The sequence below is a fragment of the Rhineura floridana genome, chromosome 2 (genome assembly GCF_030035675.1).
Source record: "Rhineura floridana isolate rRhiFlo1 chromosome 2, rRhiFlo1.hap2, whole genome shotgun sequence".
Lineage (NCBI taxonomy): Eukaryota > Metazoa > Chordata > Lepidosauria > Squamata > Rhineuridae > Rhineura > Rhineura floridana.
Window position 1 is genome coordinate 191,134,729 of NC_084481.1, and position 17,793 is coordinate 191,152,521.

Consider the following 17,793-nt stretch of genomic DNA (forward strand, 5'->3'; position numbering starts at 1 on the left):
GCTTGTAATATAAAACAAGATTATGTAGTTGTGATTAGTTCTTTAATGTTAACGTGTTACTCTCAAAACATTTGAGTGCTATGAACTAGGTAACCAGACTATCCAGTCAAGCACTGAGTATCTTCTCTGTCTGGGCCAATTGCCTTGGTTTCTTGCAAACATTTTGTGATTGTTGTCTTGCAACATTTAAAAACACCACATGGTGTGTGTTTGTAGGAACTTCACAAGCCATGGCTGGTGTTGAGAACAGCAATTTCTAGGTAGTGATATGATGGCATCATCAGTCCAAGCGTGCCAACACTATCAGATGGGAGAGAAGTTTCAGGAAACATGTTTTTCCTACACGTTCACCAAGAAAATGCTGTTTGCCTCATGCTAGCTTTTAGTGTATAATATGCTACATTCCATTGAAGTCCATAGAACTTTAAATGAAAACAATTAGAACCATAAAAATTTTAAAACAATGACTACAAAATCCATAAAATGCTCATCCAAAGCAATAAGTTAATAAGGACCAGGACTTATTCCACACACACAGACACACACTGCAAGATGAACACCTAGCCTCTTGTTCTTATTAACAAGGAGGGGGAAACAGCAAGACATTTGATGGACACTTTTTAAAAATTGCCATCTTTTATATTTATAGTAAACACGCTTAAACTACAAAGATCAAAATATAGTAGGTGGATGGTAATGCTTTTTGTTCTGCTGCCCAGCCAATTGGGCAGTCTTGATCAAGTCCTGCTTGTGGGTTTCTCAGAAGCACCTGCTTGATCACTGAGAACCGGATGCTGAACTAGATGGGCTTTTGGCCTGATGTAGCTGGGCTTTTATGTTCATATTTCAAATTCTTCAAGGGTGTTGAGTTGGTATCCCTTATTTTTTACATAATTATATAATTTTTTTCATAAAGTATTGGGAAATACTGGGGGTGGACCACACTTGATGGATATTAATTTAAAAACCGACGCTCTGTAACAGGATTACAGCTTCCACCTCGTTTCACTTTTTATTAACTCTACAGTTCAATGGCCAAGGTGGTCTAGCAGGTAACAGATTTGTGCGCGGTTCAGTCAGTTCCTGAGGCCAAACCGGAAACATTCTAGCTACAGGAAGTTGCGCTCTATGCTCGGGCTGTCCACGCCTGCGCTGTGGACAGCACGCACCCCCGTTGCCGTTCGCCGCTGTTGCGGCCTGTGTTTAGGTCGAGCCGACGCCGTCTGAGATCCGCTTCCCGGCTCCATGTTCCCGGCGTGGGGTTTGTACGGGGCGGCCCCTGGGGCTTACCCTCCACCGCCCACCATGATGCCGCCGCCACCATTGCCTGGGCCTCCGCCGGCCGTGCTGCCTACCGCCATGCCCCCGCAGGTTCCGGTGGTGCCGCCTCCGGCTCTGGGTAGTTATGTGGCTTCCTCGGGGACTCCCGCCGCTGCTCCCGCCGCCGCCGCCGCCGCTGCCGGCACATCAGGCTTTTTGAGTCTGCAGGAGCAGCACTTGGTCCAGCTGCAACAGCTCCAGCAAATGCACCAGAAGCAGTTGCAGTCGGTGTTGTTAGGTGGGCCTCCTCCACCCGGCGGGCCTCCCCCGAGTATGCCGCCGCCCCTGCCTAGCGCCACTCCCGCCGCCCCCACTTCCTGGCAGCCGCCGGTGCCCCCCGTGCCGCCCTCCGCGCGCAGCTATCAAAAGCAGTTTAAGCACCGCGAGCCCTCACCACCGCCTCTGCCCCGAGAGACGCTGCTCCACAATCCCCCGATGCCTCCTCGGTCTGTAGAAGAGAATGTTGCGGAGCCGTCCCAGACTCATAATGAATGGAAGCCCCATGTTCCCTCGACCAGCCCTCGCATGGATATGGACATGGATCTATCCTCTCCGCCACAGTCGCCTCCCCAATCTTACATGCCTCCTGCTCCCTCCCTTGAGACTGACTCCTACATGCCCCCGTCCCACTCTCTGCCATCACAGAACTCATCAGCACAATCCTACAAGTCCCATTCGCAGTTGTCTCAGGCAGTTTCACAGACCTTTTCGGAATTCCCTCCTTCAACAGTTTCTCAGTCTTACCTGTCCCAGCCACAGTCTTACCAACCCATTTCCCAGCCATCTGCTTCCCAACCACTCCAGCCCATTACTCCAGCAAGCTCGCAGTCTGAATCGCGCTTCACTTCATCCCAGATTTCTCAGCCCACTCCTGAACCTCAGGAGTTAAGACAAGGTAGCGGTCCAGACATAGATATCAGATGTGAGCGACAGCAAAGCACCCAGCATGCAGACCCCTCCACAATGACCCCCCAGGTAAGAATGATGTATCCATTGTGATTTGAATAGCTAGATAAAAGACACAATGAGATGTGCATAGGTGGGAGTTGAAGTAAGATATAATTGACATATTATCATGTAAATGGGAGGCATCAGGGTTAAAATTCATCCAAAGAGTCTGATGGCCCACCTAGGGGCCTGTTCTTGGTCCCTCAAGACCTCACAAATTTTAATAGCTGTAAAAACTAAAAAACTAGAAGACATTGTGCTGAGTGAGAAGAGACGAGAGATTAAAATCTCTTTGCCAAGTCCAGTGTCCTGATGGGGATGAAGTTTGCCCCCTCTCTGTTCACCAGAATGATCATTTGATGAGTGAAAAGGAGCATGTGACTCTTGAAGGGTTGGCTGAGGGTAAATGCCATTGTGCCAAAAAAGGTTAGTTGCTCCTGCTTCCATTTATATATCATCATTCTTTTCTATTATGTTAGGATGAATTATGCTTTTCCTAAACTAAAAAGCGCTTCTGTGTGTAGAAAATAATATGAAACTCACATGTTTGATCATCATGGACATACAGTGCCTTGCAAAAGTAATCAGGCTCCTGACCAATGCTCTCATATTACTGAATTACAAATGGTACATTGTAATTCCGTTCTGTATGATATTTTATTTTGAAACACTGAAACTCAGAATCAATTATTGTAATTGGTTTTATGTTGGGAAATGTTTGTAAGAAACATAAAAAACTGAAACATGTTGCTTGCATACGTATTCAACTCCTGTGCTGGGGAAGCTCCCAGTTTACACAGATGAAAGAAATTGCCCTATCGAGGATGCAATTACCTTACCACAGGCCTCCTGTCATATTGTCAGGATAAAACCCCCACAGTTGAAGGATCATGTGGATCTGAAGGAAAATGAAGACCAAAGAGCATTCTACAGAAGTGAGAGATAATGTAATACAAATGGATAGATCAGGAGAAGGGTACAAAATAATATCCAAGTGTTTAGATATCCCAGTGAGCACAGCTGGATCAATAATCAGGAAGTGGAAGCTGCATCACACCACCCAAGCGCTGCCAACAAAAGGCCTCCCCTCAAAATGCAGCACTCAAACAAGAAGGAGACTTGTGAGAGGAGCCAGAAAGAGGCCAACAATCACTTTGAAGGAGCTACAGAGTTCGTGGCTGGGAGTGGAGTAATGGTGCACCAGTCAACCATATCAAGAGCTCTGTTTAACAGTAGCCTGTATGGGAGGGTGGCAAGAAAGAAGCAGTTACTCAAAAAGTAGCATCTGAAAGCACTTCTGGAGTTTGCCAGAAAGCATGTGAATGTCCCAGCTGCAATGTGGGAAACTGTTTTGTGGTCAGATGAGACCAAGATAGAGCTTTTTGGCCAAAACTCAAAGCGCTGTGTGTGGTGCAAACCTAACATTGCCCATGCTTCATGACACACCAACAGTGAGTATGGTGGTGGGAGCGTCATGCTGTGGGGATGCTTCTCATCAGGAGGGCAAGCATCTTGTTAAAATTGAAGGAAGAATGGATGGAGCAAAATACAGGGAAATACTGCAAGTGGTCCTGCTTCAGACCACTAAAAAACTGAAGCTTGGGAGGAAATTCACTTTTCAGCAGGACAGTGATCCCAAGCACAAGGCCAAAGCAACATTGGAGTGGCTCAAGAACAAAAAGGTGAATGTCCTACAGTGGCGCAGTCAAAGTCCTGATCTCAATCCCATTGAGAATCTGTGGCGCCCTTTGAAAATTGCAATGCACAAGCGACGATCAACCAACCTGAACGACCTGGAGTGAATCTGCCAAGATAAATGGGCCAAAATCCCTCCAACACTGTGTGCAAAGCTGGTATATACCTACCCCAAAAGACTTAAAGCTGTTATTGCAGCGAAAGGTGGCTCTATCAAATATTAATGTGGGGGGGGGGGTTGAACACTTATGCAAGCAACATGTTTCAGTTTTTTATGTTTCTTATAAACATTTCCCAACATAAAACCAATGTCACCTTATAATAATTGATTTTGAGTTTCAGTGTTGCAAAATAAAATATCATACAGAATGAAATTCCAATGTACCATTTGTAATTCAGTAATATAAGAGCATTGGTCAGGGGTCTGATTACTTTTGCAAGGGACTGTTTGTGCATATGTGACAATCTGAAATGAGGCTCACACCTCTTAGAAGAAAATGCTTTCATTTTAGAAAAAGGTACAGAAATTGGCTTTAATGCATCTGTAAGTTTTTATTTTGCAGTTTCCAGCACATCTGGATATTTTTCAGGGGTTGATGCAAGCTAAGAGTTCTCAGGCTTAGAACACGGGGAATAATAAAAAATAGTGTGTCTCAAACTTAAGCAGAACTGCTGAGAACCACAGACAGTTCACATGTGTTTGAGATTAAGAGATAGGACTTCCAAGAAGCTTATGTTGTAGCTTCTTTTTCTTTTTGATTTAAAGCATGGGCTGTTTCCTCCTTCCTTTAGGAGCAAGGCGGGTACAATTTGTGCAGTGTGCACCAGCACATTGCTTGTTCACAGCTAGCCATAGTTTGTTTCTAACTATAACTTAACCTAACATATGAGCAGGACCAGGGTTGAATAACCTTGGATGTGGAGTAGCCTGAGCAGTTCATTCTTCAGGGTCCCATGTACATTTCAGGAATATCATCAATGATTTTTCCCCTGTTTAGTTAGTTTCAGAAAACATAACTCAGCTTGATAGACAGTAGTGAGATTGCTCTCTGTGGTATACCATGCAGCGCTAACTCATGTACTGTTTGACTGTGAGCTCTGTTATTACTGTTCCGTGCAGACAATCAAAAATGGGGTTTACATGATTTCCTAGAAGGTAGTTGCTGCTACTAATAATTATTGTGGTATTTACAACAAGGAATTAGCTGTGGAAGTGTACCATTAATTTTATAATTTCTGACAAAAATACATGCGAATAAATGAGAACTGAACATGAGCTTTTCACGGATGTCTTTCTTGGAAGTGTTTTTGAGAGCTGTAATTTATTCCTGAAACAGTTGAGAAAAATATTTCTAAGCTGGAAAGAATGGAAAATGTATACTGTTGTTACCCTAGTCTTTGCTTCAGTGTGAGTTATGAATTCTTGGTGTCTGGTGTGTGTTAGAGCAGGGATTCAGACTTCTGCATGCTCAGATTTTGCTTTCTCTTTCCATGCAATTTGTTCAAGCTCGCTTATGTCTAAGACGAGGAAAAGGGATGTGTCCCAACATTGTGTTACATTGTACATTTTCATTTTTATTTATGCCAGATATTAATGGCTAAGAGCCATTTTGGGAGCCAGTTATTAGCTGAAAAGCAGGATCAAAATATTAGTGTTAACAAAGTTAATATTCATTGTTTATAAACACTACATAGTATTGTTGGGGTTTTGGAAAAGAGGCCAAAAATCATAAATGAACAGTGGATGGCTTTCAAATAGAACAATGGTTTCTAACTATGACTTAACCTGAGATATGAATGGGACCAGGATTTAATTACTTTGGATGTGGAGTAGCCCTGTGGGCGGGACCAGTGAATAGATAAAGGATGCATTGTAATTTTATATATCCTTCTCCCTGCTTCCAACACATCCATTCACCACGCACGAGGTACCCTTTTTTTGCCCTTTACAGTGGCTTCTACTGGCTTTACTTACACCTGCAGAGCTTCCCTCAGCCAGTATAAGTAGATATGCCAGAGTCATTTATGTAGGCCATCTCAGCCAGGCAGTAGGGGAGACCCACAACATCCTAACCTCTCCCAACTGTTGTATTTTGGGGTTAGGGTTGCACTGTAAGTCCCATTGTTCTCAGTGGGACTTTCTCATAAATACACAGAAGATTGGGGCTGTTTTAGTTGCACAGCCAGAAAACAGGAATTTTGAGAACAGGAAATTGGAAATGTGCATCTTTGGCTATACTGGAGCATCTTTAATATTGCTGCAGTCAATATTTGTTCAAATGCTTACAGGGTAGACTTTAAATTGTATAAGTTAATACTGAGAGACTGAGGGAAATATATATCAGTGACCTTCTGTGTGTTTTGTAGTCTTCTATTGAAAAATAAAGAGGGGATTTTCATGTTAACCGGTTTCATAGATAAATGTTATTGGAAATAAGTGCATGTGGGCATGTGCACAGATCGCAATCACAGTTTAAAAAAATTAACCAGAATACACATATGGATAATCTAAAATAACAGATGGCTTCAGAGGTATCAGCAGAGAACTTTGAAGGCTTAAGAGTTACAGTCTTCTTTTTAAAAACCTGAATTTTGAGCCCAAGAGAATGAGAGTAATTCCAGAAGGAGAAATGTTTTATTGATTGTGTTGAAACAATGTCATTATCAATATGAATAAGCTTTTAAGTCTGTGGGTAAATACTTCACCATCTACTTCCCTTAAAGAACAAGGAAATGGTGAAAAGTTAGTATTGCAACAATGTATGTAAAGATGGGTGTTCATATCAACAGAACTAATCAGTAATTTGGGGCGGATCTACTGCAACTAGAGATTAAGACAGAGCCCTCCATGGTTGTATGTATTGTTGCATCTTGCCACACTTTAGCATGTATTTAAGCAGCATGCCAACTTGCAACGTTAGCTAGGTTTTAAGCTGTCAGTATTCACCCAGTGTTGACGTAGTTATGAAAGAAAGGAAACATAATTTGTGCCCTGTGATATTCCTACAGGAATACTGAAGAAAGGTTAGGCTACAACAGACCTAGGGCAAAAGGGTTAATCTAAGAGAGAATAAAAATGACCTACAAGATGGTGATTTTTACTATAGAATCTGGGAAAAACTTGTTCCTTAAGGCAAACATTTAAGTACATTATAACAAGCCTGATATTGTTGCCTTTAATTGTGTTAAACTAGTTTGTACAGGTAATACTTTTGGGGGTGCATTCTTGCGGAACTTCTTAGGCATGTTATTGTCTGTTATGAGCAATGTTCATGGGAGCTCATATGAACTCTCTCATATGTTCAAAGCATGCATTGGGTATGTCACACTGGCTAGCCCAGCCCCCTTCTGTGAAGTGACCCTGCATATGCACAGATGCATATTGGGCTCAAATTTAATTTAGCTTAAAAAAAGGAAACTCTGGCTCAAATTTAATTTGCATGTGTTAATTTACATGTGTTAAACTATAAAGAAAGCTGTTGTACATCATCTGATACCTAAAGAGAGACATTGGCAGAATGCTGTGTAGTGCTTTAATTTCCTGATCCTAAATGTGAGCCTGGATTTTGTGTATACAGGCGGGCCCCGCTGATACGGCAGGTTCCTTTCCGGACCCCCGCCGTAAAGCAGAAATCGCCGTAAAGCGGAACCCCATTCACTGTAATGGGCCACATCACGCGAAAATGGTGCAAAAAGTCACAAAAGAGCAAAAATACCTTTAAAATTGAAAATGAAAGCCGCCGCATCAGCGGAATGCCTTAAAGCGGAACCCTGCTGTAGTAACCACAGAGTAGCCTCTACATGTTTTTCTTGGGAAAAGATTTTTTCCCCTTGTGTAAATCAGAATCTGAAGAGTTGGAGAAGCATAATGTCTAGGGAATAGAGGGTGGAAATACTAGGCCAGGGCACTGAGAGAAATAAATAGTGCAGTCTTTATTCTCATAGCATTGGAAGATGGAATGAGTAACTTGCTTAGCACTGTGGGATATACTGAATACATTTTTCTGTCGCATTTACACTTACATAAGCAGTCATAATGGCTAGAAAATACTGAAGAACAAAAAATCCCAGACCATACCAAACAGCCTACAGGGACCATACATTGCCCATCTTGCTGTAATCAGTTTTGCAGAAATATTTTTGAGAATAGAATGGACTCTTTATTAGACTATTACAGTTTTGTTCAGCCATGGAGCACAAGAATTTTAGATACAATTAATACTGAGGTCTTTAAAACTGGAGACATTCATTACTGAGCATCTTGTCTATTGGATCTACAAACAAGAATGTGGCTGTGTGCGCAAGTTCTTGTATTTGATCTCTGGCTCCTGAATGTGGAATTCCGTGTTAAATAGGAAACATAGGTTTTCATACAAATGCAAGGGAAATGCCTGCAGGGAGTTATACACATCCCCTCCTCCCAACTGCAACCATCTGTACCTCCTGAAAAGCTGTTCTTGTAGGGTGGGCTGACAACACTATGAGGTGTGAGATGAGAGGCTTTTTGGAAAGTGCAGGTGGAATTCCCTTGCAGAAGGCTTCCCTTTGCTTGTGCTAGCATTGGATGCAGCCCAGCTCTGTGTTCCTATCATACTGCTAATGTGGGGGTGGCGCTTTGCAGGAGAAAATTGGTGGGTGAGACCAGATACTACTCTCTTCTAAATGCACTGCATAACCTTTAAAAATGATCTCTTCCTTTCCTTCCAGCTCTAAGGCTGCAGGGAACCTGGCTGCAAGTGCAGGAAGTTTTAAGGAGCTCCCTGCCTGCTTGCACATCCTCCCTTACAAGTGTTCGTAACCCTCATTACAGTTATCTGCAGGAACATTTTAGGAAACCCGTTGGCTTAGTCATGCCCTGAGTAGCTGATTGTGTTCTGCATGTTATAGATCTTGTGTTACCAGCCTTCGTATGTGTTTGTACTCTTCCCTCCATATTCCTTGCTCACCTTTCTTCAGTATTTCTTTTATTCCCCTGGGTTTTTTTTTATTTGTTACCTATTCCTTTATATGTCATTTTCCACAATGGAACACAAGCTTTCTCTGCTTAGTTTTCTTTCTTTGGCTCTCAGTAAGAGATGATGGTTTAGATAGCACTAATTTAATTATTTAAAACGTTTGTGTTTTTTTGCAACTGTTTAGACTTTGTTAGTCAGACTTGAAGATCAGCTGTACAGATGAGGTGTAACTTCCTTATTCACAATTACCCAAGAATGAAATGGACATGGACTGCCTTCAAGTCGATCCCGACTTATGGCTACCCTATGAACAGGGTTTTCATGGTAAGCGGTATTCAGAGGGGGCTACCATTGCCTCCCTGTGAGGCTAGTGCTCCCCAGCTGGCTAGGGCCTGCTCAGCTTGCCACAGCTGCATAAGACCTATTAAACTCAGTGGGGCTTACATCTGAGTAAACATGTGTAGGATTACATTGTTAAAGATGTAGTAGTTATTTGTCCTGGAAACAATGTCCTATTACCATCTTGTTTGGCACATGTAATGCCACAAGTACACAGCTCTTATCATCTGAAGCTGAATGTAGTACAAAGATGTCTGGCCTGCAGGCTGCAAAATTACTGCTATTAAGTTTTATACTAGAACATCATTAGTTCATCATGCTAGGTGATTATTGCTTTCATTGTATCTGCTTTGAATATGGCTTAGTTGGATGTCACCATATGTTTTTGGTCTTACTTATACCCCACTTTCTTCAAAAAGAAACCAAAGCTGCTAACATATGAAAATTATAAAAGCTACAATACATTTAAAAATTAATTAGACAATAAAAATAGCAGGCTGTAAACACGCCACCAACACTTGTGAAAGGCAGCTTCTTATATTCCGTTAAGAGCATTAATCAATGCTTAGAATAGAAATAAAGTCAGTATTTTCTTACTCATCAGTTGTTAGCAGTTAAGTTGATCGGTTATATGACCATAAAAAAATAAATGAAATGAAATTAATTAAGGAGTTGATTCACACAGCATTTTCTCTACAAGTTTATAATATTGTTTCAAGCCTGTTCACAGCAGAGGTTTTCTGTGCTCAGTATATTACTGTATATTTGTCTATCAGGAGAATATGGGCTGCATTTATTAAATTAACATTTCAAATTTATATACCACATCCTCTGCCAAATAAAGTGGTACCTGAAGCAGTGTACAGCATAGATAAAACAGTATAAATCAAAATACTACAATAATTTTAAAACTAGAAATCCCAAATTATTGTTAATTATGTGTGGCTGCCCTTAAGGTCGGTCCGGAAACTGCAGCTGGTGCAAAATGTGGTAGCATGACTGATCACTGGAGCAGAATATCACCAACATGTTATCCTGCTGCTGAAAGGATTGCACTTGCTGCCTATTAACTGCTGGACCAAGTTCAAGGTACAGTAGGGCCCCACTTCCCGGCGTTCCGCTAATGCAGCGGCTTTCCTCCCCTCTTTTAAAGCCGCTTTTGCGGCACTTCGTATCATTTTCGCGCAACGCGCCACATTAAAATCAATGGGGTTCCGCTTTATGGCGATTTCCGCTTTACGGCAGGGGTCCGGAACGGAACCCGCAATATAAGCGAGGCTCTACTATACTGGTTTTGGTGTACAAAGCCCTATATAGCTTGGGACAAGGATATCTGAAAGATCATCTTACCCCTTATATACCCAGTTGATCACTGAACTCTGCTGGTAATGGCCTCCTGCAGATACTGCCAAGATTTCTCCCTGGGTCCAACCCCCTCACCCCTGGGCAATTGTCCCCAGGGCATGTCTCTTCTTACCAGGACTGATTTTCACCCAGCACCAACACTGTAAGGTAAGTAGACTGCAACCACCCCTTAACCTGGTTTCCTATTCTGAGTAACGGGACACCCAGAGCACCAATTGACTGGCGGAGATTCCCAAGAGCTATGGTTACACTCACTGCCCTGGAGCCTCTAACCAAACCCCAAAACAGTAGTCAGTAGCATTGTGGTCAAGGTGCTGGATTCAGAGCCAAAGCCCCACACACCAGTAATACAAGGTAGTTTATTAAATATATTAAGAGAGCCAGTGTGGTGTAGTGGTTACAGTGTTGGACTGTGACCTGGGAGACCAGGGTTCGAACCCCCACACAACCATGAAGCTCATTGGGTGACCTTGGACCAGACACTGCCTCTAAGCCTCAGAGGAAGGCAGTGGTAAACCACCTCTGAATACCGCTTGTCATGAAACCCCTATTCATAAGACGAAATCAACTTGAAGGCAGTGTAGAGATGTGAAGGCCCAGAAATTCCCAAAGCCATTTTTGGGTTTTTTTTTTGAAAAATTGGAAAAAAATGAAGAAAAACTGGATTATGGAATGTTTTATTTTACCATGATGAATAAAATGTTTCATTGAATCTTGGTCCCCCCCTTTTTCTCAGTTCTTTTTATAGGAATGGGTGCTTTATGTCTGCTTGACTAGCAGAGATATAAATAATTTTCTTTGTTATTAATGTTGATGGTTTCTTTTTTTTTAATTGTTTTTTGCTTGCTCCTCATAAACTGGCAAAATGAAAGAGGTTCCTTACAGTTCAGGGTTCAAGAGCTTGTAGCTCCATTTGTTACAAAGAAAAGTAAAAAAAAAATTAAAAGTAAATTCAATTTGTAATAATTGTGTCAATAAATGTACTTTTAATATACCAAATGTGATAATTTTATGCCAGACCAACTTGTACATAATTACACTTTATGTTCCTGAAGTAACAAAGTGACTTTCAATCTGTAAAAAGTGCTAATATTGTATTTTTCCCATTTTTCTGAAAATTTCCTTTTTTTTCTTGAAAAAACAGGTTTTTTTCCAAGGCTTCAAAATTTCCAGAAATTTCACACCTCTAAGGCAGTCCCATTAAATATGTTAAAAGTGCATATAAAAGAAAGCAGCATACAAATTCCTTCAAGCTCAAGACACCCTTAAACCGGGTTAGGCATGGTCAACCTCCATGTAAAATACAGTGAGAGATTCACACAGACAAAACATAACAATGCTTCCTAGCCTAAGCTAATACTCACAAAAAATAGAAGAGCTGGTCCCCCTTCACCTCAATATATCATTGGCATCACATAGGTAAGCCAAGGTAGAATAGGGAATGAAGAGGACAATTAATGAAAGAATCACCCCTCTTTTATGGGGATTTGCCTGGCAACAGCAAGAGGGCCAATTAGCTAATCCTGGCACCTCTGGATGCTGGAATAGCATAGAAAGTTCATAGCAAGGGCAGGGCTACTAATTTACAGCAGCTCAGACCTCCTGACCTTGGTACCAGGCTGCGTAGATAAGCTTCAGCTGCCTCCCTGTTAGAATAACAATCTGTAGCTGGTTGGTATGAGACACCCTAACTTTTTCCCAGCACAGAGCATCCCAGAGATCCACCCGAATTATTTCCCACAATTCTCTGTGGTTGAACCATTTTACTTTGGACAACCGTAGCCATTCTTGACAGATACCATCTTATCAGGAGGTCTGTTCTGCATAGCATAGGAAGTGGACCTTGAGTGTTGTGGCACCTACCCTTTGGAATTCTCTCCCCTTAAATATTACACCATCACCATCTGCGTTATCTTTTCGGCACCTATGGAAGACCTTCCTCTTTCAACAAGCCTTATAAATAGAGACCTTATCCCAGTCTGCATCTGTTTTGGAATTGCCTTTTAAGATATTTTTAAAGTTTTTTTTTTAATGTGTTTTTAAGATGTTTTTAGTGTTTTGTCCTTGCTTGCTGCCCTGGGCTGGAAGGAAGGTTGGGATAGAAATTTAATAAATAATATGTGTCCATTTGTTTACAATATTTTTACCCTGCCTTTCAGCCAATACTGTTCCTTAGACCAGCTTGTAATCAAATAAAAAAATAGAATCAGTTGTAATGAAATGAAGTAAAAGAAAACAAAACGTGGACAATAAGACAGTAAGCAAAAATAATCAAAAGATTATGAATATCTACAGATCAAAGGCCATCAATTAAGAACCTGTTCCATAATTAAAGTCCTATAAGGCCTGTACAGCTAGTATAGCACAGTGGGGAGGAGAGCCTGGCTGGGAGTCCAGAGTCTGTGAGTTCAAATCCCCGCTTGTGTCTCCTGGGTGTTAAGGGCCAGCTAAAGATCACCCCCACAGTGAGTGGCTCAGGGGTTATGTGCCCTGCCACCTGTGCAGCCGTGGGCAAGCTGCATAGTCCCAAGGAGCCCAGTTGCCCCCCAGCTGGCAGTTGTGGACAAGGAAGGGGCTGGCTTGTGCAGCTGTGGCAAGCTGAGCAGGCCCTAGGCAGCTGGGGAGGACTAGCCTCAGAGGCAGGCAATGGTAAACCCCCTCTGAATACTGCTTACCATGAACACCCTCCTCATAGGGTTGTCAGAAGTCGGGATCGACTTGAAGACAGTCCATTTCCATTTTCAAAAGACCTGTATTTTCACTGGGTCTTTTGAAGTGTACTGCAAAGAAATAGCTGTAGCAACTAGGGGTTGTATTCCTTTAAGTCCTACTCTGAGTAAACCCATTGAAATTAATGAGCCAAAGTTAGTCATATTTATTAACTGCAGTGGGTCTCCTCTGAGTAGGACTGGCACTGAATACCACCCTAGGGGTTGTATCCAGGGCTGTGCCAGCAGATGTCCTGTCACACAGTGGGACTTCCCATTGTTCCCCCCCATATCTCCCAAATCTGCTCCAGAGGGTCCCCCAACCCTTTGGAGCAGGCTTTAAGGATATACAGAGGGTTGCAGGCAGTGGAAGAAGAAAGGGAAATTCTGTTGCGTACACAGACAGGGCTGTGGAGTCTGTACCTTTGACTCCGACTCCTCTATTTTTCTACTGTCCGACTCTGACTCCACCCAAAATTGCTTCCGACTCTGATTCCACATCTCCGACTCCACAGCCCTTGAAAGCGCTGTAAATGTCTTTTTAAATTGGAAACTTTTGTAGGAGCATTTTTATTGCTGCCTGAATATGCGCTGAACTTGGCATCACAGCATTTGTCTTCATCTGGGTCCTGTGTCATACACTGACACACAAAATGTTTTACATCTTGAGTTATGGTGAAATGCTCAAAAATACAGCTGACTTCATGGGAAGCTTCTCTGACATTGTGAATTTATATTTTTTAAAATTTGTCAATCAAAATTTACTTTGAAGCTGGAGTCGGAGTCAGTACATTTCTACCGACTCCGACTCTGACTCCACCCAAAATTACTTCCGACTCCACAGCCCTGTACACAGAAGTCTGTTGTGCAAACAGAACTGCAGTGTTGGACCACAACTCTAGGCTTTTTCAGAAGTAGGTACAAATGTCCTTTAAAAACTGGGTTCATTCTCCATTTTTCAATTATTAATATAGCTTTCCCCCCCCCCAGGATATGATTTGTCTATTAAGCCTAGATACTACTATACTTCTCATCTTTTTTGTTATAGGAACAGCAGCAGTATTGGTATCAACAGCATCTGCTTACTCTGCAGCAAAGAGCAAAAGCATATGCTCTGGGAGAGCAGCTGCCACCAGTTCTAGGAGTGGTAAATGATGCTCCTGAGCAGAGGCAAGAAGAAAGGGAAATACCCATTTCTGCTGCGCTTTCTGTACCCCTTTTGCTTTCTGAACCCCTATTACCACAGCCCAAAGGTGATGACCTTCCTTTGTCATCTGTTGAGCCCAAGGTATGCTGTGCACAGAGATGTCACCATGTGTGATGTTCATTCTTTTGCCTGTTCCAGTTATCTGTTATAAATGGAAGGGCTGGTTGAAAAACCTGTAACTCTGGCGTAATAGTCTTAGAACATAAGGATGATTAATGAGAACTATTTACTAATCAGTTGAGGTTTATAGTGTTTTAATCCAGGCTTGAAAAGCTTCAGTCCTTGGGTTGATGACTTTTTTAAAAAAAAAATGATGAATTTGCCTTGTATTCATTTCATGGCAAGTGTATAAATCTGCTTTGCATCTTCAGCATAGGTTGAGAATTAAATCTAAAGAAATCAGAAATGAGTATGAGCAGACTGGCCATTTTGACTTTGAGATCAGTGTGTTTAGCACTCTTGTCATGTGAAGTGATGTCATTGTGTGGAGATGCTGTGTGCATTGAGGGATATTTGTATGCGGAGTAGAAAGTCTCATTGTTGGTATTGCCATTCAGAGCTTGAGATTGGAAAAACCCAAAGATAATAACACATTACACAGTATAATTCTTTGCACTTATGCATTAACTTTGGGATCTGGAACAAGTCACACTACATTTTTGTAACACTGTAAAACAAAAACGGCTCCATATATTAGGACTTAGCATAAAGATCATATGGCTTGCTTTGCTGGATCAGATCAAGATAAATCTAGTGTTTTATTTCCAATATGGATCAGCCAGATTTCTCAAGCAGGTAATGCTGGTGATAGGCACTCTGTATCATTTTCTGCATGTGCGCACGCACGCACACACAGCATCTCATACCCAGAGAAAGATAATGCCTCTGTATCATGGAGATTGTTTAATTGTCAAGATATAGCCATTCATAGGTTTATTCTCCATGCACTTGTCTACTCCTTTTAAAAGTTATATAAGTCAGTGATTTTCACCAGCACATCACATTGCACTTGCATGGGATATCATATACTTGTATTCTGATTCTTATTTACTGTTTTAGAGAGACCTTTTAAAGCTTTTCACAGCTACTTGGGATATCACAATCGTGAATAATTAGGTGTCATCTACAGACATGACTCCCTCAGTGCTCAATCCTGATAGCGGATGATTTACTAATAATATTACCCAACAAGTCCCTATAGACACCCTTCTGGGACCACACAGGTTGTATGTCTCTATTGTGAAGACTGTAACTCAGTAATAGGGCAAATGTTTTGCATGCACAAGGTCCCAGGTTCAATCCCTGATATTTCTAGGTTGGGCTGAGAAACACTCCTGTCCAGACGTTTACTGCCAGTCAGCATACCAGAACTGAGATAGTTGGGCCAATGGTCTTGTGCAGTGTAAACAGCTTCCTATGTTCCTGTTTGTCCATTTTATCACTAAAACCTCCTTCTTCGTATTTTTTATCCCACTTCTAATCTGTAAGAGGGCCTGTCCTCTTATACCATGACGATAGATTTCTTGGGCGCCTTTGGTAAATGACTGTGTCAAAGGCTTTTTAGAAGTCCAAGTATGTAATATGTACCATGTTACCCTTATCTACATGTTTTTGATACTGAAAAGAAAAGTAGAAAGTTAAGATTTCTCTTTGCTGAAGCAATGCTTACCTTCCTTCAGTAAGACTTGTTTGTCTTATTTGGCTATTCTTAACTTAATAATGCTTTTCTCCATTGTATATGGAAGTGAAGTTGAGCTGGCAGGTCTCTAACCTCTGGATGCCCTCTGTAACTTTATATAAAAACTGATGCTACTTTGTTCTTTGACAACAAAGTTGACTTTAATACTGTTAAATATTTAGTTAACTGACCAACAATTTTGCATTTGAGTTCTTTTATTCTTTCTTCAATGCCTTCTGCCTTTAGTATCGTTGCGTTTTCAGAATTCTAAAATATTGTACTTTATGACTCAGTGGTTGTTCAGATGCACACTCAGAAAACAGTGTGAGTATCTCACCAAGATCTGCAGTGAAGACTGTTACAAATAATTCATCTAGCTTTTTTGTAGTTTCCCTTTGTGATCTTAAAGGTTATACTACTTCCATTGGCTGGTTTCCTGCTTCTGATATATTTAAATAAATCACTTTCTTGCATAACAATCTCAGCTGGTGAGTGTTGAGAGGATTAGAGTCAAAATGGGTTCCCTGAGAACTAAAATGGATGTATCGTCATACTCAGGAGAATCCAAAGATGGCAGAGGTAGAAAAAAAACCTTTAGGAAAAAGAACACGGGGGGGTGGACTTCCTCAAAACAGTCCAATGAAGATTGACCGTGTTCAGTGGTCACAGAATGTTGACCGTGTCCTTTGAAATGGAAATGGACTGCCTTCAAGTCAATCCTGACTTATGGTGACCCTATGAATAGGGTTTTTTTCATGGTAAACAGTATTCAGAGGTGGTTTACCATTGCCTTCCTCCAAGGTCACCCAATGAGCTTTATGGCTGTGTGGTGATTCAAACCCTGGTCTCCCAGGTAGTAGTCCACACTCTAACCACTATACCACACTGGAAAAAAATTAAAAAGGAGAGGAACAGAGTATCCTTGAAGAGCTTATGGCTGGCTGGCAGGCAGGAATTTTGAACAGAGCACTCCACATTGCAACATTTTGTTGCAGGTCTCATTTATGTATACTGTTAATTTTAGTAACTTCAGCAGTTTGTTTCTCGGATTCTTTCTTTGCTTGTCTTATTGTCAATTTGCATTCAGTTTGCCAGAGTTTGTGTCATTTTCAGTTTAGTAAGAATCCCCCCCTTTTTTTTAAACAGATCTTCCTTTTTGAATTAAATATGTGTTGGTTTTGTTGTCACTTTTGACAATAGTATAGTCAGTGTTTCCAGCAGTTTTACAATCTTGTGCCAGATCCCAGGCATCACTTAGGTACCACTCAGGAGTCATTTCTCATCTTACTGTTTTCATAGCTAACTGTTCCAAGTCCCAATGTATTAGGCTGGATCCCAAGATCCTTGTGAGTATCTCCCCTGCCCCATCTAATCTGTTCTGGATGGTTAGAGGATCCTCTGGAACAGCGTGATACATGGTGCACATGGAGGAGTTGCAGGGAGGAAGAGGAATTGGTGAAAACTGCCTCCATTTCTGTTAACTGGAACCTCAGCTGTATCAAAAGTCGGTCCATTCACAGAAGGGCACCTTAGGATCCAACTCTTTATATCTAGAAATTGTGACTCTGTCATGGCCTG

At 41.6% G+C, this 17,793-nt stretch overlaps 1 protein-coding gene across 4 annotated transcripts in view; it reads left to right on the forward strand.

Moving 5' to 3' along the window:
- Positions 1-1,062: 1,062 nt before the first annotated feature.
- Positions 1,063-17,793, forward strand: part of YLPM1 (YLP motif containing 1) — an 82,027-nt gene continuing 65,296 nt past the window's right edge. For 3 of the 4 annotated variants that reach the window (XM_061611743.1, XM_061611744.1, XM_061611745.1), the window contains exons 1-2: positions 1,063-2,295; positions 14,379-14,618. In XM_061611743.1, coding sequence (XP_061467727.1) covers positions 1,246-2,295; positions 14,379-14,618 — 1,290 coding nt within the window. In that variant the 5' untranslated portion in view covers positions 1,063-1,245. The remainder of the gene's footprint in view (positions 2,296-14,378; positions 14,619-17,793) is intronic. The other variant, XM_061611746.1, reaches the window with a different exon arrangement.